Source organism: Podarcis erhardii (genome assembly GCF_964252035.2).
Source record: "Podarcis erhardii genome assembly, chromosome: 2".
In the NCBI taxonomy this organism is placed as follows: Eukaryota; Metazoa; Chordata; class Lepidosauria; order Squamata; family Lacertidae; genus Podarcis; species Podarcis erhardii.
Window position 1 is genome coordinate 77,350,170 of NC_138498.1, and position 26,726 is coordinate 77,376,895.

General features: G+C 41.7%; 1 protein-coding gene across 3 annotated transcripts in view; it reads right to left on the reverse strand.

Annotated features, from left to right (window-relative positions):
- Positions 1-26,726, reverse strand: part of PFKFB4 (6-phosphofructo-2-kinase/fructose-2,6-biphosphatase 4) — a 68,654-nt gene that overhangs the window by 5,900 nt on the left and 36,028 nt on the right. For 2 of the 3 annotated variants that reach the window (XM_081848334.1, XM_081848332.1), the window contains exons 2-14: positions 24,526-24,642; positions 23,004-23,100; positions 22,534-22,600; positions 21,169-21,243; positions 19,835-19,891; positions 18,478-18,599; positions 17,045-17,252; positions 16,210-16,356; positions 14,387-14,491; positions 11,101-11,230; positions 9,721-9,783; positions 8,116-8,180; positions 2,771-2,857 (exon numbers count right to left, since the gene is read on the reverse strand). In XM_081848334.1, coding sequence (XP_081704460.1) covers positions 2,798-2,857; positions 8,116-8,180; positions 9,721-9,783; positions 11,101-11,230; positions 14,387-14,491; positions 16,210-16,356; positions 17,045-17,252; positions 18,478-18,599; positions 19,835-19,891; positions 21,169-21,243; positions 22,534-22,600; positions 23,004-23,100; positions 24,526-24,642 — 1,313 coding nt within the window. In that variant the 3' untranslated portion in view covers positions 2,771-2,797. The remainder of the gene's footprint in view (positions 1-2,770; positions 2,858-8,115; positions 8,181-9,720; positions 9,784-11,100; positions 11,231-14,386; positions 14,492-16,209; positions 16,357-17,044; positions 17,253-18,477; positions 18,600-19,834; positions 19,892-21,168; positions 21,244-22,533; positions 22,601-23,003; positions 23,101-24,525; positions 24,643-26,726) is intronic. The other variant, XM_081848333.1, reaches the window with a different exon arrangement.

Sequence of the window (26,726 nt, forward strand, 5' to 3'; positions counted from 1 at the left end):
AGTTTGCCTATGCCTGACCTTGACTATTATCCAGGAAAGACATGAGATCCCTAATCAAAGCACTGTAGAGTGTTACAGGTCTTGCATCTGGCCTTTGAGATTGACATCACTTAAACATCTTAATGGAATCCAAGATATACATAGATACATAAGTCTTAACCCGTCCAGAAGAACAAAAAATCCAGTATTTAGGACCTTTTCTTTCCGTTCTCAAATGCAAGACCTGCTAGAGATTCACAAGGATATGTGCTCCTTTCCCTTACTTTGCCATGAGATATCACCATAATCATGATATCGATCTTACAAAACTAAAACTCCTGGATTTAAGCCAGGGGGGTTAACCTTTTCCAGCCAAGGGCTGCACTGACCCATGCCCAATGCTGTGAGAAGCATGGCAAAGTGGGCTAAGGCCAAAGAAGGAAATTAATCCCTTTTATTATCTTTCCATCTAAAATCAACCCATTTCTTTCCTTCCCCAATTCATTCTATTTGTATTTTCTTTTATATACTTTTAACTGATTGTTTTCCCTCAAAGTCCCACTTCCCCCACTCAAAATTCCCACAAATTCATTTTATTTATTCCCTGTGATGCTGATGCCATTGGTTTTCTTTGTTCTGTTGAAGCAGGGAGGGGAGAGAAATTGCCAAAAACGTTTCAAATAAGAAGCCATCAAATCTCTTAGCTGATGGGTTGGCCACTCCTGATCTAAGCAATGTAACCATCAGCACCACCAAAGCTGATTCTCCAGCCCCAACCCCCAACATGATCTTAGTCTAGTGAAAATCGGTTGAACAAAGCAAGTGCCTCTGCTGGGGGAGAGGCTGTTCCTGGGAACATCTCTGGCCCCTATAATAGTTTTGTTTATATGTGGCAATGCAGGATTCAAGTGACAACCTTTTTCTAATCTACCAAACCTGTTTACAAGATGCTTAGAATTTAGAGTATGTAAGTTAGCAGCAGCTACACTGCTTTGGTTTGGTTTTGTGAATCACCCTGGGAATTATTTGGCTGGCAGGAAGTATGAAATGATTTACAGTGGTATACCTCGGATTACATATGCTTCAGGTTACATATGCTTCAGGTTACAGACTCTGCTAACACAGAAATAGTACCTCGGGTTAAGAACTTTACCTCAGGATGAGAACAGAAATCATGCTCCAGTGGTGCGGCGGCAGTGGGAGGCCCCATTAGCTAAAGTGGTGCTTCAGGTTAAGAACAGTTTCAGGTTAAGAACGGAACTCTGGAACAAATTAAGTACGTAACCCGAGGTACCACTGTATTTATTTTTTTAAGTATTGCAGTTTACTGGCCCACATATGGGAAAGCTCCACCTTTTTCTTTTTGGAATTTTAGAGCATCATCTTGAGGCACAAATGCTATTGTGTGCACTAGAATGTTTCTTCTCAGCCCGCTGCTTTCAAATCTCCAAGGAGGTAGATTTATGTCAGGGGTTGGGAACTTTACGCCTGAGGGCTTCTCTGTCTGGGTCTCAAGACTCTCCTCAGGCTCCTCCTCTTCCTCCTCAGCAACATACCCTCTCTCCCCAGGCTACACCCCTGCCCAACTTTGCACCATCTACAGCAGCGGGGAAAGGAGTAGTTTTGTATTATTCCTTTCCACAAGTGCCATTTCTTTACTCCATATTGACAGTGGTTCTATCCAGAAGTGTTCCAAATGCATGTTTACCCTGGTATTAGTAATGTCTAGTAACTTCACGGGAGTAAGCAATAGCAGTTTGCCTCCGTTTGCCAAACCGTAGAAGAAATATATTTCTATGTTTCTACTTTATAAAGAAAACAAATAAAGACATTACGACTACGAGTCCTCATCATATAAATTGTAAATTAGGGCTTCTACCCAATTAAAAATACCTTAGTTGACTGATTGAATCTTATTGATTAGCGGACTAAAATTCATGCCATTCCCAGAAATTGCATCTGAACAGAATAAAAGAGTCCTGAAGCAAGAAACATATTTCTTTTGTTCTTATATAACGTTTAGCTTTGTTATAGCAGGCAACTTCTTAGAAGAGGCATTCCTTCTCGTGTGAACGAAAAGAGAAAGGCCTCTTTTAAATGGGTGTTTAAAACAGTCTTAACACCACCTGTAGTTTTTTTTTTTAAAACTAACAATATTTTAAAAATAGCTTCTAAAAATTAGCTGTCAAAGTAATTAGAAGAACAAATTAAACTTTAAATAATCAATTAATCCCATAATAGATTAAATTTTGCAGAACTTTTTTTGAAATCACAGAAATACATCTTCCACAAAGTCAGGGGCAAGAACACTATTTCCCACAAGCTACTATTAAACAGCCATAGAATTCTATGGTTCTATGAATTAGCAGACTATCTACATTGCCGATACTATTCACTAGCTGTGAAACTAACTGTAGAAAGACTATTAATTATGCTCCTCTATGTAAAACAATCCAATCACTCAAGAGAAAATAAAAATACTCATTAATAGACAACTGCCCCATATTATCTCCCAACAGGGTTTGAGTGTTTGATCAAGCTGTAATGGAGATAAAACATCAGGTTTAAAATTAGCAATCACCAATTGATCAAGTGTTATATCAGAGAAGCCAGTAATCAGATGGCTCAGCCAATTAGTTCCAATGCAGGGGGTAGGGGACAATAAGATTTGATTGTTTCATTTCTAAAAGCCACGAGCTACACAAAAACTGGTATTATCTGTGGATGATTCCAAAGTGATTGGAACAATTGAAATAATTTTAATATAATATGATGAAAAGAAGCACCACACGTTTCATAGCTGATCAGGACACAGGCTTCACTGGTGAGCAGGGACAGTTACAAGGGCTTCCTCGGGAGGTCTTGAAATGTCTACATTCTGTGTAATAATAAAAATACAGAGGAAAATGTTTATCATGCAACATGGCCGGTCAGCTTTCTTCACAAGTAAACAGCCGAGCTTGTTAAATTAACTAATATAGTCACTTATCTAGAGCAATAAAGCTTTTTTAAAAACAGAGACAGCGGAATTGCCTTTTTTATAGACTGCATTTAATAATTCTGTGGACCACAGGCTAAGTGCTGGCAGCTCTCCTCAAAAGACACACACAGAAACTGCTTATGTTTATAACTATATTTAAAAGCTTGTGATTCATTACATTATGCATAGCACATTCATACTGCAAAAAGCAAGTCTTATCAGCCAGATACCATTAAATAAAAGTGAACAATTGGGAGGGGGTTGGGTGCCAGGAGAAGGGCCATAGCTCAGTGGTAGAGCATCTCTTGACATCTGCAAGCAGAGCTGGAGAAAAAGCTCCTATCTGAAAACATGGAGAGAGTCACTCACTGAATACAGACAATACTGAACTAGATGGACCAATGGCCGAGTCAGTATAACACAGCTTCCTACATTCCTATGTGCCCTGGTCATAGGTTCTACTGGAATCATTTTAGTCATATTTATTGTGACATTAGCCCCTGTATATTACTGTATTTTTCCATGTATAATACTAGGGTTTTTCCCTAAAAAACAATGTCAAAAATTAGGGGACGTCTTATCCACGGATCCCTCTCCCCTCATTTTCTTAAACCTGAGTCCCCCAAAATAGGGGGTGTTTTATACACGGGGGCGTCTTATAGACTGAAAAATATGGTAGTTCCTACTGTCTAGGATAGCATACATTTCCATGTCTTTCAGTCATGAAGGTATAACTACAGCCCTCAAATTATATAGAGAACTTACCAATAACTGAGTATCTGGCATAAAATTAGCTCAAATCCTGCAACCATTAAGAGACTGCTCTCTTCTTTAAGTTACTCAGAATAAGTACATGAGCTTTTTTTTTTTTTAAACTCAGCCAGATTATTATAATGCTTCTGCTCATTGTGAGGAAGGACAAGATTGGACAACTTCACAGAGGAGAGGACTATTGATGGTGGCTAGCCATGATGGCTATTCTCTGCCTCCACAACTAGAAGCAGCAAAGCTTCTGAATGACAGTTGTTGGAAAGCACGGGAGGGGAGAGTGATCGAATCCTGCTTGCTGGTCTCCCGCAGGTCAGCCACTGTGAGAACAGGATACTAGACGAGATGAGCCATTGTCCTGATCCAGAACGCTCTTCTGATGTTCTTATAAGAAGCTCTAATGGGCCTTAGAGCCGAGCCTCCTCTTCCGCCCCCTCAGCCCTGGAAACCATTTCCTTTTATTGGCCCCTTTCAGGTTTCTGAAATGTCACAAGTTGTGCCTTCACGTTCTGAAGTTTATCAGCACAGCAGGAACAGCTAAAGACAGCTGAAGACAGAACTCTAAAGTCAATTCACTGCTGAAGCATCATGGTTCTATGCTAGCACTGCATCATGGTTGTGCCAGTGCAACTGCAGCAGCAGTATTTATGTATCAGGAGCACAAAATGCTGTGAACTTAAGGTACTAGAAACCTCCGAACAAATGGGTTCAGAACAAACGACGGAAGAACAGAACACTATCCGTTGCCTTCTCAGAACCTTTAAGGCAGGAGTTGTCAATGCACTGCCCTCCAGAGGCTGTTGGACTCCAAATCCCATCAGCCCCAGCCAGGACAGACAACGGTCAGGTCAGGGATGATGCAACTTGTAGCCCAACAACATGTCAACCTCCCTTGTGGCGCAGTGGGTTAAACCACAGAGCCTAGGATTTGCTGATCAGAAGGTCGGCGGTTTGAATCCCCGCGACGGGGTGATCTCCCATTGCTCGGTCCCCGTTCCTGCCAACCTAGCAGTTCGAAAGCACGTCAAAGTGCAAGTAGATAAATAGGTACCACTCCAGCGGGAAGGTAAATGGCGTTTCCGTGTGCTGCTCTGGTTCGCCAGAAGCAGCTTAGTCATGCTGGCCACATGACCCAGCAGCTGTACGCCGGCTCCCTCAGCCTGTAAAGCGAGATGAGCGCCACAACCCCAGAGTCGGTCACGACTGGACCTAATGGTCAGGGGTCCCTTTACCTTTACCTTTAGCAGTGCCTGAACCCACCCTGGGTGCTTTGGAACTCTTCAATTGTGGTTAAAGAAGAAAGAGGAAAAGTTTCCCTTTGGGATAACACTACCTGTGCTCGCCATAACAGTCCTGATTAATGCAAAACAGAAAAACAACAAACATGGCTGAGAAGCAGGAAGTGGAGCGGGAGAAATGAGGGACTAGGCCACCACCTGGATGAGGGCACACTCTCTCTCTTATTCACTCACTAGCCCAAATGAGTATCTAATCACAGGAACTGCCTGCTGCAGCTGATGAATATCGTCACTACTTTCCACATCTCTCTCCTTTCTCTCCACTGATAACCAGAAAGGCTAAGAGGAAAAAAATAAGCAGCACATTTTATTTATTCATTTCCTTTAGAGCACTTCCGTACCCCTGAATATATAAAAAGACCTTTAAGCAGCCTACAGAAAGGGGGAACCCTCATATGAAACAGTTAACAGAAATTACTAATAAATATTTACAGACAGCATATTCACCTTCTACAACACCTCTCAGCCTCCTGGCTCTCATCCATGGCCCAAACAAACTTTCAGACTAACCCCAAAATAACTCACAATAAAGAGGGTTCCTGGAACGTGCTGGCATTACCATAGTTCTTTACTCTCGGGCTTGCTTTTATGTGCAATCAATCCTATACCTGTTTAGTAAGAAACAGGTGGAACTGTGTTCTATGGGATTTACTCCCAACTATGTGAGTGGGGAACTGCACCCCTGTGTGTGTACACAGGTTGGCTAGTAATATTGGAAGACATGTATATGGCCGGCTTGTATTCTTATTGTGACAAAACATCGTTAAACCTGCTACCCAAAACTGTGCAGCTTACAATACCTACTTACTTTCAGTATCCAAACATTGTAAAACAGGAATTTGGCAGCCAAGGCTGGCTAAAATTGTGAGCAGCCTTGGAAAAAAGTCTTAGTGGCTGTTTTGATTCATTTGATATCCAGTATCATTTTACCATAATCAAGAATATGATGGCAAGAACATGGTAAAAAATCTCCCATGAAACATCACTAAAAATAGAGTTACTGCTCAATCCTAAAGGACAATCTTATCACTGTCAAGAGTATACCTACAAGTAACCAAAAGATGTTCATTTATGATGAGCCAGAGACCCTGCTACCTAAACCTATGAGACACTGAGCAGCTGACAGAAACCAATCCTAAATCTCAAAAATATATTCTAATGTTTTCATCCAGGTTCTGTTCTTCCTGCAGTTTCACACAATTAGGCACCATGAAGCCAGATCAGAACTGAATGCTGGTATTGTGCCGCTGCATCAACCAACCCAAACAAACAAACAAACAAACAAACAAACACATGGTAGCCTTTCAAGGACTTGCACATTTTACATAACGAGTGTTTCTTAAATGCTTCAGCATGTCCATAAAAGCTTCTCTCTCACCTTTTTATTCACACACAGTTTAAATAGACACCGTTAACAGCTGCCTACCAACCAAGTGGCCATGGATGAGTCATTCGTGAAACACTCCTTGATCAAAAGAGTAAGGCAACACTGTTAAAGCTGCTAAAAACACACAGCATTCAGATCCAACAGAGCGACTTAATGACTGAAAATACTGTCTTGAGTTAAGCAAACAACTGGGTGGCAGCACAACTGCAGCACAATTCCTAATTGTGGCAGTTTTTAGGGCTTTCATTGAACAGCTTGCTGTCTGCTCTGCATCACTGCTCACCATAGCATCACCTGAATGCAAGGCTACAGACTGTCACAATTGAGGCACTGTTATTTCTCCGAAGTGGAGTCGTATAATTAGCTGCCAAATTCACTCAGATGACATACGGTGTATTATGAAAGCTGGGTGCAGTTAAAGAGTGTCATAATGTTGTCATGAAGGAGAGAAGATTCCATGAAACGCCAGTAAAGCAGGCATGAAGATGATGAGTTGTCAGAGAATAAAACAATTTCCTTTGTTTTGCAGAGCATTTATCTGAAGTTCCAAAATCCACTACAAGCTTCATTTTAAAGAATGCTCAAATTAAATGACTGTTGTATGCGCCACTGCACATGACCTCTTGTTCTATTTCATTTCTCCTCAAGTGATGCCAATAAGTCAGAGACCATGTGCAGAAGGTGATTACATCACAAAAAATAAGAATATAATGAAGATCTGGTCATTTTCTAGCATCACAAAGGAGCAAACATAGCACATCTTCCTCTATTTCTCATGGTATATAATTAAGGCATTTGTTTGCTAATTCTCTAGTAGAAATAATGACATGTTAGGTGGGGGGGGGGGAGCTTCCAATCCTATGATCACCCCAGGCCATTCAAACCAAGATGGCTCTCTTGATTGGCAAATCATGTAGACACCTCCCCACGCAGCTAGTAGCCTCTTATTAAGTACAGTCATCCCAACTTTCAGCATGCCAGAGAATTCAGTGGGGGGCTTCCTTCTAAAATGAAGAGCAAAGCATAAAGTCAAAATCAAACAAAACCAAAGTACGAAGAAAATTGGTCCGAGCTCTGCATCACACCCAGACAGGCAGCTAGCCATGGAGAAGCACCCACACAATTTGGGTATCTGGCATTAACGAGGCTGCTTCAATAATGTTTGAAAATAGTCAGGATGGCCTAAATAAGGCATAATGCAGGAAAAAGGGTGGGAAAAAGAAGAAGGGGTTGCAACAAAGGTTGCGGTAACATGCCTGCAGGGCATTAAATATGAGAGAATAGCAGCATACTTTGTCATATAATATAACATAACATAACATAACATAACATAACATAACATAACATAACATAACATAACATAACATAACATAACATAACATAACATAACATAACATAACATAACATAACATAATAAAATAATACAAAATACAATACAATACAATACAATACAATACACTTGGTTGTGTACAAACCTCTACTCCAAGGGTGAAGCTAGATATCAAAGCACAGGCACCTACAATATTCCCACAATATCCTTTAGGAATGGAAAACTGGGGCAGGAGAAAGTGCTTAACTCTTTCCCTGCTTTTCTTTCTTTTTCTCTTTTTCCCAGTTATTCAGCTTTAAACCAGTCTCCATTACCACCACCATTCCTCCTGCAGAGTTCCAAATTCACATTTGTGACAGCAGAAGACACCTACCTGTGGTTTGTCTCTGTGCGTATTTACAGCTTCAACATTCAGAAATATAGATTCCACCTTGCAACCTGTAAACAGAAGTAAACTTTTAGATGTTTGTCTTCCTTGCTTTGGGAGGCGCCATCACTGTAAAATCAGTTCTTGTTTTCATCTCCACATTGGGAATGATAATACTTTAAAGGTCAGTAATGACTAACTTAAGCCCATTGAAACTAATGGATCTACTCAAGAGTATGACTTAAGATACAAAAGCATTAAGATACAAAATGAATTTGCTATTCACAATTTCTTTTGGACGCTAGATGTCACTACAGGCTTCTGTTTGCTTAAAAGAACAACCATGTATTAAAAGAGTGCTCCACTCTGGCTGCAAAGAACAAGAACACAATGAATGGTAGGTACCAATGTACTTTAGTTGAACCAGCTAGAATTTCAAAATTCAGGATTCAAACTCTCTCAGGCTTGAGATCAGAAAAGGAAAAGGAAGCCAAAGCTTATGCCGCTTCAGAAATTTTATAATGGGCAAAAGGAAACGGAAGATAATACTTAAGATTAAATCAGTTCACAGGGCAAGCATTTCACACACAACAGTGATGTCAATTCACAAATACATCATCAGCGTGAGTTCTAATTTTTACCCTTCACACACCAATAATAAACTCAATGCCCTAGTGTATACCCTTTGGTCAAAATGGCATCATCTACACACAAGGTGGTGGTAGCAGCAGGGTTCGTACAGGTACAGAGAAAGACCACACAAAAGAATGGGGAAATCACCCCCAAACTGCCCAATGAGGACAAGACATAGAATGCTGACTTGTCTGCTAGGCAGGGGAAGACTGAAATTTGGGAGGGAGGGACATGGAATAGAGTTTCCCCAAAGAGAGCATGGCTTGCTGGCATCCTTAACACCACCACACTACATTTTATTGCCAATCTGTTTCATGTAAATTCCTAGCCTGCCCCAATCTGAAGACTCAGGAAGAACAGAGACAAAAAGAATAAATTTTAATTTTAATAGGATGATTAACTAAGCAATCAAATCCCAATGATGACCTGCACATTTACAATTTGCAATGTGCAACTCTATTCACACTAACGTGAGAGTAAATCTCTCTGAATACAATGGGGCTTACATCTGAGTAGGCATGCATAGGATGGTGCTATGAAACACTGTCATGGACTTTCTGGTAATTTTATTTAAAAAGTGAACAATTCCTTTTGATATACAAATAACTTTAAACTACTGGATACCCGCCATCGACAAATGTGATGTTTTCCATAATAATTCCAGTCATACCTCGGGTTACAGACACTTCAGGTTGCGTTTTTTCGGGTTATGGACGCGCTGAAACCCAGAAGTACCAGAACGGGTTACTTCCAGGTTTTGGCGGTCGTGCATGCGCAGAAGCGCTAAATCGTGCTTTGCGCATGCACAGAAGTGCCGAATCGCAACCCGCGCATGCGCAGACGCACCGCTGCGGGTTGTGAATACTGCAGGTTGCAAACATGCCTCCTGCACGGATCACGTTCGCAACCCGAGCGTCCACTGTACAGTTAATAGCTGAAATACAAATAGATTGATAGAATACATTTTGAACAGCTTACCATAAGCCACTGGGGTTAGCTTTAAGACAGTATGCAGTGGGCACTTGAGATAAGGCAGTTGTTCTAAAACAGATGGAGAGAAAATAAACTTAATAGAGAGCAACAGAAATGCCCCTCTTCCAAACCACTAACCATGTTAGTGCAGCAATGGAACTGGTCCCCAACATGGCACCTGCACTTGCCATAGTACCCTTAGACACATTTTACAATGTGTCTACCGGGGCTCCAAGCCACTCACAATTTTTTTATTTTTTTATTTGGGGGGGGGGATACAGCTTTTCTTGAAAGTCTCTCTCTCTCTCTCTCTCTCTCTCTCACACACACACACACACACACACCACATTTAGCAGTGGTTGTGCTGCAAAGGAAGAGATGTGTAGGTCTCCAGCTGCTCTGCCTGCTTCCTTTTTGTTTCCCAGAAAGCCTCTGGGCCCCACATATGCATTCTTCATTGGAAGAGAAAGAAAAGAGTGGGGGGGGGCTCTCAGGATGGTGCCTGACCTTCCTGTGCCCCGTCCCCAAAACACAACAGAAACAAAAAGAAATAAAGGGCTTCTGCCACCGCTTGCATTTTGTTTAATTGTCTCTCAGTGTGTATATCTTGCTGCTGCTGCTTGCTTGCTTGCTTGCTTGTGGCGGGGGGGGGGGGGGGTTGCTTGTTTTTTGGAAGATATTTCCTGCTTGTTTTGTCCATGGGGCAATTTGGGTTATTTGCCCTTTTGATCATCAGGTTGTTTTCTTCTTCTTCTGTGAAACTGAAGAATTTTGTGGTACCTGTGATAGCTTCTTAGATTTCCAAATGTTCCCCTGAGCCCAAAAGGATGGGGATCCCTTATTTATTTATTCAATATAGTTTTATACTATCTCAAAGAAAACTGCAGAGACTTCCATCATAAAAACAAACAGGCATGATACAGCCATGCCGTCTCTTTGCAACAAATCCTTTGAGAACTCAGATATCCAAAATTCTAGAAGTTGCAATAATAAAAAGTACCCAGAATTTAAACTCCTGAATAAAAGCTCCTCACTACAGGCTTCAGGAACGCAGATTTAAGGAGGGCATTCCACAGGTGGAGCACCATTATGGGACAGGGATGGGGTGGAACAGATCTCCCCTGCCCTGACTACAGAAGGCTGAAAAACCCAGAGTGTGTCTTCCCTAGATGATCTTAGAGCATAGGAGGTTCACAAAAGCAACCCTGATACCCCAGAAAAGCAAGTGCTTTTGACCCATGCACAGGTGAAAATGTAAGTCTGACATGAGTCATGAAGAGCAGCATTTTTCCGGCTCATTTAGGATGCACACGAAATAATTGTGGGACGAAATTGTTACTGATTGACCAAGGTAAAAATTCTCCATGTTAAGGCAAATATAATTACCTGCAGGCTTGTCCAGAAAGTAAGCAAGCAGACAGCGCATAACAGCTTGGTGACAGATTACAAGCACATTTTCCTGCCTTTCCAACTCCATAATCACTGGCTCCAACCTTTGAACAAGATCTTCGTATGACTGGGGGAGAAATCAACAATATAATCAACCTCTTGACTGTATACACAGAGCAAACAAAGAGCTGTCCATTATAGGCAAAACATAATAAGATGTTCTGCAGATAAGTGTGTGCACACACGTACAAGACAAAACACTAAATTTAAACCAATTTATCTTGAAAGAATGCACCATCACAGAAATCAGTACCAAAGTGAGTGTGGTTAAGCTGTATCATATACTTAATCATTCCTATTTTATTTCATTTCATTTAAAAAGCTCCACTTTTAAATAAATTTGTAGCTTTGCTGTCTCCCTTCTCTGATTTCCATCATGATTGTAAGCTTAATTGAGTAAGCCATATTGAATGCTCTCAAGCACTAGAGTCTTCTATATAAGGGAAGGTTTATCTTTATCCATTTTGTGACCGACAGAGTCCTGCTGCTGTTAAAGATCTCCATAATAGTTTGCCTTTTATAAACCTAATAAGATAGCCTGTAGGTCCACTGCAAATCAAAAACTGTAATTGTTATTTCCCTTATGATGAAACCCCAATTATCACTTGATCTGGGGGTATGACTAAAAATATGATACTAATAATAATAATAATAATAATAATAATAATAATTTATTATTTATACCCCGCCCATCTGGCTGGGCCTCCCCAGCCACTCTGGGCGGCTTCCATAAAAACTAAAAATACAGTAAGATATCACACGTTAAAAACTTCCCTGAACAGGGCTGCCTTAAGATGTCTTCTGAATGTCAGGTAGTTGTTTATCGCTTTGACATCTGCTGGAAGGGTGTTCCACAGGGCGGGCGCCACTACCGAGAAGGCCCTCTGCCTGGTTCCCTGCAGCTTTGCTTCTCGCAATGAGGGAACCGCCAGAAGGCCCTCGGCGCTGGACCTCAGCGTCCGGGCAGAATGATGGGGGTGGAGACGCTCCTTCAGGTATACTGGACCGAGGCCGTTTAGGGCTTTAAAGGTCAGCACCAACACTTTGAATTGTGCTCGGAAACGTACTGGGAGCCAATGTAGGTCTTGCAAGACCGGTGTTATATGGTCTCGGCGGCCGCTCCCAGTCACCAGTCTAGCTGCCGCATTCTGGATTAGTTGTAGTTTCCGAGTCACCTTCAAAGGTAGCCCCACGTAGAGTGCATTGCAGTAGTCCAAGTGGGAGATAACCAGAGCATGCACCACTCTGGCGAGACAGTCCGCAGGCAGCTAGGGTCTCAGCCTACGTACCAGATGGAGCTGGTAAACAGCTGCCCTGGACACAGATTTGACCTGTGCCTCCATGGACAGCTGTGAGTCCAAAATGACTCCCAGGCTGCGCACCTGGTCCTTCAGGGGCACAGTTACCCCATTCAGGACCAGGGAATCCTCCACACCTGCCCGCCTCCTGTCCCCCCAAAACAGTACTTCTGTCTTGTCAGGATTCAACCTCAATCTGTTAGCCGCCATCCATACTCCAACCGCCTCCAGACACTCACACAGGACCTTCACCGCCCTCACTGGTTCTGATTTAAAAGAGAGGTAGAGCTGGGTATCATCCGCATACTGATGAACACCCAGCCCAAACCTCCTGATGATCTCTCCCAGCGGCTGCATGTAAATGTTGAAAAGCATGGGGGAGAGGACAGAACCCTGAGGCACCCCACAAGTGAGAGCCCAGGGGTCTGAACACTCATCCCCCACCACCACTTTCTGAACACGGCCCAGGAGGAAGGAGCGGAACCACTGTATGACAGTGCCCCCAGCTCCCAGCCCCTCAAGACGGTCCAGAAGGATGTTATGGTCGATAGTATCAAACGCCGCTGAGAGATCCAGCAGAACTAGGAAACAGCTCTCACCTTTGTCCCTAGCCCGCCGGAGATCATCAACCAGTGCGACCAAGGCAGTTTCAGTCCCATGATGAGGCCTGAATCCCGACTGGAAGGGATCCAAATGGTCCACTTCTTCCAGGCGTATTAGAGTTAAACCGTATTAGAGTTAAACCTCTATTTAAACCTCTACCTCTGTTTGCACATATATTTGTGGTATCAAATAGTACCTGAACATCAGTCTATAGAAATTCTCTTTTATTGTTGTGTACAAGGCAAACAGCTAATCCCATGCTGAAAGGATTATCTTTATTAAACCTTTTCCCCATTTTGATTAATACAAATTACCTGATTTATACAAATTACCCGAGGTATCTAAATTTGCTGTTAGTTTGTAAATTGGACTCAGAACATGTTTAGTTAAGTTGTTAGATATCAAGATTTGATCTAACGATTCATTTTGTAATGATATGTTTACTTTGTAAATATTAATAAAAACTAGCACTTCTTGGGGACTAACCACCCTGAAACTCTTAGTCAGTAATACACCATTGCTACTTCTATGAATGCATGAACAAATTACAGCTAAGAACACCAAAGGTTAGCCATTAAGCATGGGTGCATGGCCGCTAACACAAACAAAAAACCCATTTCTTTTTTCTGAAAGGTTAGCAAACAACTCTAGAAAGCTTTCTCTATTATGACATGGCTGCTTAAATGTTCTACAAATAATGGCCACCTGGGATCCAGCACTGTTATGGTGATCACACAGCCAACTCATGGGAGGTGGAACACTCAGCTAACAATAAGGCATGTTGCACATATTACAAATATTGGAACAGCTGTTCCAAGCACAGCTTAACGCTTGACCTCTAATGCAAGTATGTAGAAGACTGGACCAGTTGATGCAGAATTAACTCTGCTTCAACCGTATGAGTTTATTTTAGCCCCCCTCAGAAATTATTTCTCTATACATTCAAGGAATACATGAAAGGTGGTGGGCCCGGCTCAATATTTTCATCCCCACTGCCTACAACTTTGAATGGTTAAAAAGGTATTAAAGTTTTACAAAAAAAAAACACCCTTTGAAACAAAAAGGTATACCGCAATGAACATAAAACAAACTGCTATCCTTAACACATGTGTATACAAGTGAGAACTTGAGACTGAGATAGATATAATGGGGGGAAATATGCCGAAAGACTTTTGTAGAGCTAGTATTAAAAAATCGCTTTTCCCCTTTACCTCAAAAGCTCCCCCTCCCCCCTTTAAACATTGCACTTAGCATTCCACTTGCTGCTAGGTATTCTTACACACTTCGCATCCAAGAAGAGAAAATATAACAAGATAGCATACCTCCCCCTTAGGATATCTATATCTGTATTTGTCCTGGTCTCTCAAAGCAAATTCTAATGGATAATGTTCCTGAATTTCTTCATATGTCATTTCTTCACAGACTCCCTAGGGAAACAACAAAAACATGAGAATTAGTGTAGGTTTATGGCTAAAAGACTGGGCTGTTTATAGAGGTTGCTCATCTGACATAAGACACTCTCAACATCAGACACCCATCTACTGTACTATATGAGAATAACAGTATTGACTTATGTTACATAGGTTGTAGAAAGAGCTACAAAAACACTATATGTACCATATTTTTCGCGCTATAGGACGAACTTTTCCCCCTCCAAAAAATGAAGGGGAAATCTGTGTGCGTCCTATGGGGCGAATGCAGGCTTTCACTAAAGCTTGGAGCGCGAGAGGGGTCGGTGCACACTGACCCCTCTCACTCTCCAGGCTTCAGGAAGCTATCAGCAAGCCTGGGGAGCCCACGGGAGTTCCCGCAGGGCTCCCTAGGCTGCGGATAGCAGCCTGCTGCTCGGAGCGCGGGGCGGGCTGAAGCAGAGTGCCCCGCACTTCGGGCAGATATCCTTTTCTCCTCTAAAAAGTACGGTAGGTGCGTTTTTAAAAGCTTGGGCTTCCCCCGCCCCAGCCCCGCGGCTGGGAGGGAATAAAATTTTTTTTTCTTTATTTCACCCCCCAAAAAACTAGGTGTGTCCTATGGGCCGGTGCGTCCTATAGGGTGAAAAATACGGTAAGTGGTCTGGATTTTCAAAAAGAACTATGGAAGTATTTTTATTACTATTACAACTACTACCAATTTCATAAGGGCACTGGAGTTTACAACATCATATACATTTAAAGAGTGTTTGTGGCATCCCCCCCCCCGAAGGTACGCATTGTATAACACACTTTTATGGTGTTGCAAAAATCCTGGGTTTTACTGCGACTTCACTGCCATGCCGTCTTAAGCGTCTTGCTACCTGAAGCAAGTGCTTGGGTTACTTGTACAATCTATACAGTCCTGCCAGCTATCCTCGCGGCAAAAGCTGCAAGAAGAGAAGACACACTATTTTCATCTCCCATTCCTTCTTTTTTTGCCAGAGATAATACAGAACATCACACACTCTGCACACTTTCCTCACCGCACACTCCCAATGCGTTTTGAATTGCAGGATGGGGAGCATGGTGTTCTTCATTTAGAACTTTGAGGGTGTGAGCTGATCAATGATTTCACTTAAAAATACCCTGAAGTAAGTTGTGAGTGATGCTTCAATGAGAAATACAATGCAGATCTAATTGAACTAATAAAGCTAAGTTCCAAAATGAGATACAGTGGTACCTCTGGTTACGAACTGAATCCATTCCGGAGGTCCGTTCGTAACCGGAAACCATTCTTATCCTGAGGCGCGCTTTCAGCAATGGCATTTCCCGCTGCGCGCACGCCTCCGGTGCACGATTTCCGCTCACATCCTGGGGCAAAGGCCACAACCAGGAGCAGCTACTTCCGGGTTAGCAGAGCTTCTGCAACCAGAAGCGTTCACAACCAGAGGTACCACTGTAAAGGCTTGAAGGACTTCTCAAGGATGGTGGACTAACATGAATCTAATCATTATTACTTTCTAATCCTAATAATGATGACAAATACAATACTGTTTTATAATGCATATGTATAGCTAGGTGCCACTCAACCTATAAATTATGAAAACGAGTCCCTGAAGACTTACAATCTAACCGGAACACACACTGGAGAACTCCTACTGATGCATCATAAAGTAAGTCTCTTTCCATCATACAAATTCAAAACCATTTCAGATGTGACCATGAGATGATCTTACCGCATCTATTTCATTCAGAACTTTCCACTGCTCGTAAGGCACTCCCAAAGCCTCTGCAGTCTGAATGGTCCTTTTCATCTGGCTCGTCCATACTTTCAGATCTTTGCTGTTTTGCTCGTTAATGAACTGTGCCAAACTCTTGGCAAACTGTAAAAGCACGTCAAATAATAATGTCATGAGGAAATTGCAGCTGAAGCACTCCAGTCAAGTTAGATGCCAATAGGACCTAATTCTCTAACCATGAGGTAATGGTGTCTTTCAAAAAGGCTCTATGTATGCCTTCAACAAAACAAAGTCTCTCGGTCTGTGAAATGAGGGCCACAGCAGATATTCAGCTTTTCTTTGGCTTGGGTCCAATTGAGCACTTCTCCAACTACAATACATTTCCCACTTGTGCAAAAGGGGCGGGACATTCCCTAATCTATACCAGTCTTCGCTTCTCACTGCACCCCCCCCCCCGTCCCCTGCACTTCTATGTCACATTGGACACCAATCTTGAGGGTCTTATGACTTTGAGTAGTGGTTTTTCACAGGATACAGGGGGCTACAGAAGGAAGGAGGCAGCCAGGGGGAATCCTGCTCACAAAACAAGTTTAACCAGTTAAAATTAAATTTTAAAATACAGTCTGGGGTCAGCCCTCCCAAACCTGGTGTCTTCCTCCAGGAGCTTTGGGTTACAATTCCCATCAGCCCCAGCCATCATGGTTGTCCTGGCTGCAGCTGATGGAAATAATAGTCCAAAAGAGGCACCTGTAGGGAAAAGCTGGTCTAAATATAAATTGGTTGAAGGTAAGAAATGAAAAAGAATCCCTACATTAGACATTACAATCCCTACCTTTTTCCCTCTATGAGACAGCCCGGTGTCTCCTCCTATTCTTCCCTTTAGATTGAGTTCACTTTCACCATGCCGACAGAGGTAGATGGAGCGAGGAGTTACGTGGATATTCATGAGGTAGTAAACAATCCGACTCTGAATGTGGTCCATCACTCGGTTCACGAGGTAACTCCGTCCAACATCCATTATTTTAATATAAGAAAGATCCCTATTCACGGTAAGAGACAAAACTATGTGTAAAAACTACAATATTCAGACCAGTGCTTCATTTATCTCCTCCAAAGGCACCAGAAATAAGGGGTTGTTTTTACCATGTGCTAGAATATGATGGAAACAACTTCCCCAGAACGACTAGCACGGGGAAGTTGGGTAGTGTGCAATTATACCCTAACATAATTTCTCTTGGGACTAAGCCCAAGTAGATGGCTTTTACACATGGGAAGAACTATCCAATCCCGATAACTTGCCATTAGTTAAGGCAAGCTTGACCAGCAGCAACATATGGTGTTCCTGGTTATAGTGGTGGAGGTAGTCAGGCAGCCATGCCCTTTTGCAGGAGATACCAGCGGGTATAGACGGTATATAAATGTAATAAATAATAATAAATAATAATTCCACACCCTTCAACAGTCAGTCAGCATTCTGTACCCATTTAGCATCCCCAGTCCTCATTGAAAGTGTGTGTGTGGAAATTTTACTTCTATTAGGGCATAGGTTGCCCACCAAGCATCCACAGGCACCATGGCAAACATGAAGGCATTCACTGGTACCCAAAACTCTCGAGTTTTCATTCATTCATTCATTATTATTTTTTTTAAGGTTCTAACCATCCTAGAAAGGAGGTTATTGGGCAACTGTGCAAGCAACTTCTAAGCAATTTCAGTGAAATGATAGTAAGTGCGGTATGGACACTTTGTGTATTTTTCCTGGTACTGAGGAATGCTTCCTGTTGCCGCTAGACAGCAATAGGGGTGTGGGTGTGGGTGTAAAATCATTATTATTGTGTGATCTCCACAATCTGGACCAACAGGACATAGGTGACTTTCCATGGTAAGCATAAGGTTGTTAGGAGGTGGCTGTCTCTCTATTTTTTTATTCCAGTGAGGGGATAAACCTGTGTCTTGGCAGCACTTTAAGGCTGCAGAACTTGGCTCCTATAACTGAGTGCCTCCCCATGGAAAAATATATCCCTACATGTAGAAAACTAAAATGTCAAGAAGAAAGCTGGACTAGATTATTTTCCCCTCCGAGTTTTCCAAGTACAACTAATGATTTTGTTATGCATGGATGAGAATTCAAATCGAGTGATCCCCACCTGCAATCTGAAGCAGAAAATCTCAAATAGGCATAGATTTAATCACACCAGTGAGAATTAAGCCACACATAGGCAGAATTAAGTTTCTGAAGGTAAACAAAGCAACACGGAGACTTACTTGTCTAGATTTTCATCTAGCGTCTCATATGAATTCTTGTAACACTCAATTCTTTTCATGAAGTCTTCTGCAGCTTCATCGCTACCACAGTCAACATAATCAGGACTTCCCAGCTTCACTTGCTGATTGAGAAAGAAAGTATGGGGTTCTTTTTTATTTTAAAAAAATTACTCTTGCTTATTTAATGAAATTTGTATACCGCTTATCTATTAAAAAAAACCTGTTCTAAGCATAAAACATAAAATTAAAGCATCAATAAAAGTCAGTGTTAAGTTATCCTATTCTTTTTACAAAACATAAAATCAGCAGTTAACAATATACAATAAAATTTAAGGGTTTTCAGTTTAGAAAAAGAGAAGTCAGGAGTGACATGATAGAAGTGTACAAAGTGTATGGATATAGTGTGGAGGAAGTGAATAAACAAAGTTATTCTCCCTCTCTCATAACACCAGAAGGCTGCAACATCCAATGATACTGATGTCAGAAGACTCAGGAGAGACAAATGGAAGTATTTCTTCACACAGAAGATAGTTAAACTATGGAATTTGTTCCTACAAGAGGCAGTGCTGGTCATCATCCTTAAGAGAGGATTAGACAAATTCATAGAGGCGATCATGGCTACAAACACTGACCGCCATGTTTGACTTCCACTGTCAAGAGGCAGTATGCTTCTGAATACCAGACACCACAGATGTGGAGAGTGCTAATGAGCTTAGGTCCTGCTTGAAGGCTTCCTGCAGGCATTTGCTTGACCACAGTGATAACCGAATGCTAGACTAGATAGCCCACTGGCCTGATCAAGTTCAAGGGAAATACTTTTGCTGGAAACCTTGGGAACAGGCTGCCTGTCAGTGTGGATAATACGTAGCTGGATGGACCAGTACTCCAATATGGTCTAATAGCAGCTAAGATAACAAATGTGCACAACAGCAAACATCACGTGTAACCTGTATTGCAAGAAAAAAATGGTTGCCTGCTTGTAAGTTAGGTTTTTTCAACTAAAACGTATCTTGAAACTTCCTTAAAAAAAATATATGATGATTATGAAGAAACTGGAGTGGACATTGCAAGAGATTTTGTTCAAAGCAATTCTGACAAAGCCTTGCATCTAACAATGTGCAAGATTTGCCAGGAAGCGGAATGCAGGATGCATTGTGGGCCAAATGCCTTCAATTGCAATCTTCAACAGAAAATTGCAGAAACAGATTGTGTGCAATCCATAAATCCAAACAATTGTATAAAAGTAGGTAAAATGGAGAAGGGTAAAAAGAAGCAGCTGTACCATGTGACTGATTTTGGAAATTATGTTGAGACATAAAACCTTTTCCTTCTTTTAATAGCAGAAGTTGATACTCACCACAATATTTGCAGCAATGACTTCTGGATCAACACATACTGACTCCACGAAGAAAGTCTTTGAGCCAAACAGGAACAAACAATTATGGAAGTGACAAAAGAGGGAAAGGGTTAGAACAGATCCAGTGGCTAATACTGCAAATGCAGGCTTGTGTAGTCAGCAGAATATTTAGTCTTACAAACTATGTTTTGCCTTTAAATACGCCTTCTGCTGAACATCCCATCAGAGATCAAACTTTATGCATTTCTCCTGTTACTTTTGGGCACCTCCAAACAGCATAATATTAATGAAGCAGTTGCAAATTAAGAGGGCAAGTCATTGAAAGGGAGTCAGGCGGCACATTGGCTTAGAGCCTAAGGCACAGTAGCGAAGCCTTACTGTAGCCTGACATAACCTCTGATCAAAAAGTACAGCTGCTTTCCAAAATTGCAGCACAAAGTAGAAGCCTGGGGTGTTGACACACCATACTACTTCTCTGTCAGTGAAGTCTGCTGTGATGAAGAAGCAGCACTGGTGATTTGCCAGCAGCAAAGACAAAACAGACACAGAAAGTAAGAGGTGTATAAAAAGGCCGTTCCTACCAGCAAATGAAAGTATAAATACAGAATACTTATCTGCAGTATTACAAACTGTTAACAAACATAGATGCTTTTGAGATGAACTCTATGCAAGGTGTCTTTGGGAGGATGAACAAAGAATACAGGCCCCAGTAGTGGTGTGTGGGGTGAGGCAGAGTCACAGAGATGCCCTTTGGAATACTGACATCATTGTTGCTTCACTGGACAAAGCAGAAGCACCAGTGGAAGCACCATGGGTGGGGTGGGTGTTGCACAGCCTCAACCCCATTACTACCCCAACCCAGCTCTGTCAAGGTAAGGAGAAGATGCCTCTGTGTTGGAAAGGCAGCCCTGCAGTTTCATCCCACCACCTGCATTGCAACTGCGTGCTCCCCCATAAAGGAATACACCCACAGAGAAGCTGTACTGACAAGGGAGTTAAATGCTAATAAGACAACTATTATATGCTAAGGAGAAAGACAGTTTATTCCAGCTCACTGTCTGAAATCCTAGAACAGGGTCTCAGAATCCTGTCTCCCAGTCAGTGGCAGTAACCATTAGCACAGTAGGACCCATTATCAGCAAACAGGACTACTGATTAACTACACAATAGGAGCTGCAATTAGTATGGTTTAATGGAGGCGATACTTATTCCACAAGACTGCTACTGGAAAATATCACATGAAGTTCCAGGCAATGCCATCATGTATTGAGAACAAAGCATCAGTCTGCACTCTCCTATACGAGCCATTTCAAACATCTTGGCTCTTAACTCACCTTATACCCATTTTCCTCCCCAAACTTATAGATGGTTTCTCTGCGTTCCCTTGTTGTGTTTGTGGCATCAAAAACCTAAAGGAAAAATAAATGCTATATTAGAAAATAGACAGCTACAACCCGGAAGGAGTAGATCTCATGTAACAGCAACCAAAGAGAACAGATTTGTCACAAACTACTTTTCCCCACCAAACTTTTTACATGTACCTGTAAAAATGAAATACAGGCACAGAGCAAATTCATGTTACTGGATCTGTGAAGCATACATGTTTAAACACAGAGGTACAAAGTTTATTATTGGTTCACTTCATGGAACAAGGATAGGAGGCAGTCCAAATAGCCCAATGCAAATCCCCAAATTTGGTATCCCTTCACCCCAAAAATTCATGCTCGCTTTTTGTTGTTTTGTGCAATAAACTCAACAGTTTTGTACCACTAAACACAAGTATATACTGAGACATCAAATCAGGTTTATCATTTAGTCCTCACAGTTCAGGTCATTTGCCAGGAGATCACAAATGTTGGACTAGACAATTAAGAACTTCCAGTGGGTTTGACTAAGGTTTGATTCATAACATTTGAGAGCTGGATTACGTAAGTGGACTGGAACCGATCATTTCTGAACAATGAACAATGGTAAGTATGAAATATGTGGGGAATTCTTCTTTCCTGGTAAACTATGCCTTCCCACACATTTCATCGTTGTCCTTGTGTAACACCACAACATGCTTTCAAGAAGCTTTTTCAACAAAACCATGCAAACAAGCATTACAGGCTAGAAAGCTGAGGGGCAATTTTAAAGATTAAAATAAGGAAACCAGTAAGTAGCAAAAGGCAGAAGTTCATCAACAGGAAGGGGGGGGGATCAGCTGCATGAATGAGGGTCAAGGATGACTACTGGGTTATCATTTCTTTCTGTTCTTAGAGAAATCATACAAGGTCTACGTCATCATCACAAACTCTATGCACCACAAACTGTAAACTACACACCTCACTGGAATTCGAAAAGCAAGAAGAGGAGAAAATTGGAAACACTGCAAATTCTGTTGAACATTTGCTGCACCAGAAACTTAACATCACATTTCAAACAGGAGAGATACTTCCAGAAGCAGAATTTATGAGAAGAGGTTCATGGTCCTAACTTGGTCTCCCCCCCCCCCCACCTTTCCATTATAATTCATAAAAATGTCATCCTAATCTTCATCTAGTATGGAATCAATAATTAAACCCCCACTGGTCTGAACAATATTGCAATATTAATTTTGCATTTAGAACGGTGGTGTCAATAACTAATATCAGAAAATGCAGCTAGTTAATGGTTTGGGGTGTTGTTGTTTTTTGCAAAGGGGTGAGAGAAACACTTACTGCCACATGCCCATTTTCTTCACAAAGGTATCGCCGAACATCATTCAGTGCTGCTAAGGCACACTGTCTTAAAAAGAAGAGATAACATAACAATTATATTCCCGAAAAAATGGCATCATTAAATATACATGGCACTTACTTTGTCTACAGCATGCTTAAAAGCAAAATACAAAATTTCGGAATCAATTAACCTATATTACACAGGCATCCAAGACACACACTTAAAAAATGTAGAAACAAGTTAAAAGTTTTCTTTCAGACCATATAGCTAGTATAGCAGTACTAAGATTATAATCTGTATGAGGAATGCAACCCTTAGGGCTGGTCAATAATTTGAGCCATTGTAGGGTCGCTTTCCTTGAATTGATAAGAGCTGGTAGCAGCTGCCTCAAATGCTGAAAACACAAAACATTCCTGCAGATAAAAGCAACACTGTGAAGCAAAAGGAAAAAGACACATTACAAACTTACTTTCGGATTTTCAGGCCTTCTTCATTGTCTGGCAGGAAGAACTCAAAAGACTTGTATGTTTTTACCAAGTCTCGCCGATACTGACCAACATTAAATTCTGCATGGGAAAAAAAATCAAGAGACTTAGCTTTAAAACATCTGCTTTCTCCTATGATGTATTGGTGAGCCAGCATAGCATCAATCCTGATCCTACGAATCAGGAACCCTACCCCCACCCCGGTTTCAATCTCACCTGTGCCATGTACTCAACAGGTGGCTACAATCTCTCTGCTTCAAATCATGTGCAATATAGGAAGACAATAATATTGATTGACCTTACTGGGTTTTGTAAGGAGTGCAACTAGATAATGCATGTTGGTTCTTGCTTCCTATTGTATTAGGCTGCAGCCCAGTGTTCATACCTAGAAGCAAGCCCTGTGAGAACAGCCTCATGTTGCGAGTCTCACAGACTAACACCTGTAGGCTGCATGATTCACAACCCTCAGGATTCTTACCGTATGAAAGGCTTCGCATATTGTGTCAATGGGTTGACACAAGGTCTTGGTAGTTTAGTTGAAGCCTGGCTGCCTTTACTCAGAATGAGTTTGTAGAAGAAAACAGTAAATAATGTTCTGTTTTTCTAAAACAACTTGTATCCTGGTTTAGATAATATTGTGACTTGGGAGTGTATGAATCAGCCTTCAGGTAAGGCAACCTTTGGATCCACAAAGTAATAAAATACGTAACACTTGCTGACCTGTAGCAAACGATAACAATTCCTAGCAACCTCAGTAACTTTCTAGATTCTTGTCAATATAATGTTCATCTAAGAACAAAACAGCAACAGCTCAACTTTAGACAGTAATACATAAACCACCAGGCTGATTTTAAGCAACACGGCCATATGACAAGCCGTACGAATGAGAGGGAAGTTCCCCCTTTCCTCAATAGTCATCATAAGACTGGGCTGCATGACAAGTTCAAAATTTAAGGAAAATAAAAACAGAACAGATGAAACTGTTTGTTGATGAAACTCATTTGGGTTTTATGCTTTTGCATGGGTGCCCTTGGGTTATATGAAAATAACTCATTCCTTTCCCTTCTCAAACTAACATATTATCACGCTATGCTCTCTGCAAGCGGTCCAATCAGGAGACTCCTCAGATCTTCCCAGCACCAATCAACTGGACAACTGGGAAGGGGGAAGAAAGCACTTGATGGGATTTCAGGGATTCATCATACCCCTCCCACTGCCCAGCTTTTTAGTGCTGGAAACTTCTGAAGAACACACCAATTGCTGCACTCCTCAGCTGTTCCCAATGTCAACCAGCTCAATGGGTGGGGGGGGGGGGAGAGGAGAGAATCAGCTGGGGGCCACAGGGGAATTAGTCAAGAGATGAACATGGTTTGCCCAGGTGTGTCCCAAAGTGCCGTGCACCCAGATAGCACTATAAAAAATAATCATAATATTAAAGTTAACAAAAGAATTTTAAGCAACCTACTCCCAACAAAATCTGTACCATACATAGAAAAAAGCGGTCACCTTTTGTGGGTACTCCAATCCAGTTTAAGTAGCGTGTCAATTTCTTTGAGATGTAGGTCTTCCCTCTTGCTGGGAGCCCAACCATAACAATCAGCGTAGGGCAGTTGGTCATACATACTGAAAATAAAAATATATACTTGGTAATCATGCCAAGTGAAAGTTCAGGTTACAATTAAGTCCATTTAGGAAACAGCTGTGTTTTTTTGGACAGGATATGAACATACTGTCATTCCCACTGCGGTTTTGTTTTGGTTTTTTGGTTTTTTGGTTGACACAACTCTTGATGTTTTCCCAGCAAAAAAAGCCTGCCTAACTGGATGAACTGTACAAAGCTACATTTTACTTTTATCAGAAGAGATGCTTAGAAATCTAACACATTCCTAATCCTTGCTATCAGTACTACATGTTTATTCTTAAATTTCTGTAAAGCCAAAGGTTTCCCCTTGAGTCATCTTTTCAGTTTTTCTCAATCCTGTAAAAGCAGGGTAGAAAACAGGCAGCAGCACTGACAAATGGATTTAATCCACTTAAAAACTTTTGATTGCAACCAATACACTTATTATTCTTTCAGGAGTCCCTAGCCTGTGCTAATTGGCCTAAGTGAACATATATCTCTCTTCCTGACATAAACAGTCTTTTTCAGCATTCAAAATAATCACACAGTGTTCCAAATACAGCAGAAAGGTCAAACACACTGTTACGGCAAACTTGAAAAAAGGGTTACTGAGAAACAACCACCAGCTGAAATTCTAAAGCAAACTTCAGCATCTCTGGTTACATTAACAAGCCCTTTGCTAAGGGCAAATTCAGTGCAAGCAATCTAACTTTAGAACTTCTTAACAGAATTCAAAATTACAAAACAAACAATGTGTAACGCTATATCCATGTGTCAACCACTCGCTTAGGAAAGTGCCTGAAATGTTGTGCAACAGTCTTTTCAAATAATTTTAGTATGTGACAACAGAAGCATGTGTTGAGAAACAAAAACAAGAAGGAACAAAGTGCAAACATGTGAAAGACACATCGTGTCCCTAAACAGGTTAAGAAGCACTGGTTTATCAGTCCCATTTTAGTCTCCCTCACTAAGTACTTTTGTTGACTGAGTGTAAAGGAAAACACAAGAGAAAGCACACTACAGTGGTACCTCAGGTTACATATGCTTCAGGTTACATACGCTTCAGGTTACAGACACTTCAGGTTACAGACTCTGCTAACCCAGAAATAGTACCTCGGGTTAAGAAATTTGCTTCAGGATGAGAAACCGTGCTCCGGTGGTGCGGCAGCAGTAGGAGGCCCCATCAGCTAAAGTGGTGCTTCCAGTTAAGAACAGTTTCAGGTAAAGAAAGGACCTCTGGAATGAATTAAGTACTTAACCTGAGGTACAACTGTACTTTATACTGTAAGAGGTGCTGGAAGGAACTGTTCCGCAGTAGTCAGAAATTGCTGGTCAGCTTCCCTCAGGCTCCACAAAGGTGACTAGTACAGTGGTACCTCTAGATACGAACGGGATCCGTTTCGGAGCCCCGTTCGCATCTAGAGGTAAAAGTAACTAGCGGTGGCACGTCTGCGCGCACGCACGCGTCGCTTTTTGCCGCCTCTGCGCATGCGCGTGACGTCATTTCGAGCGTCTGCGCATGCGGCGAAACCCAGAAGTAACAAGCTCCGTTACTTCCGGGTTGCTGCGGAGCACAACTCAAACGCGCTCAACTCGAAGCGTATTCAACCCGAGGTATGACTGTAGAAGCAGCAGCAGCATGTTTTCGAAGACTCTTTTGCCATTACTCAAGTCACCTCCATAGCTCTACTTACTTACAAAGAATGATGGCTGCAAGACAATATCCAGTTCTCAACTCGAGGTAACTCTTCCAGGTTAGCAAAGTTTGTAACACGAAGCATTCGTAACCGGAGGCATTTGTAACTCGAGGTACCACTGTACTGCAACTATTCTTCACATCAGAGGTGGGTAAACTGGGTTTGGCTATCACTTCCCCCCACCTCTCACGACGGAGCCACCCACCAGCCAATCCTTCAACGTAACCTGACTGTCTGGCCTTGAGAAGCCCTTTCAAGATACTATTATTACCCACAATGCTTTGCAAGAGGCTAAGCAAGTGATGCCTGCAAACTCCCTTTTGGCTGAGTGGCTGATATAGAAGCAAGAATATGATGAACTGAGAAACACAATGCATTCATTGCAATAT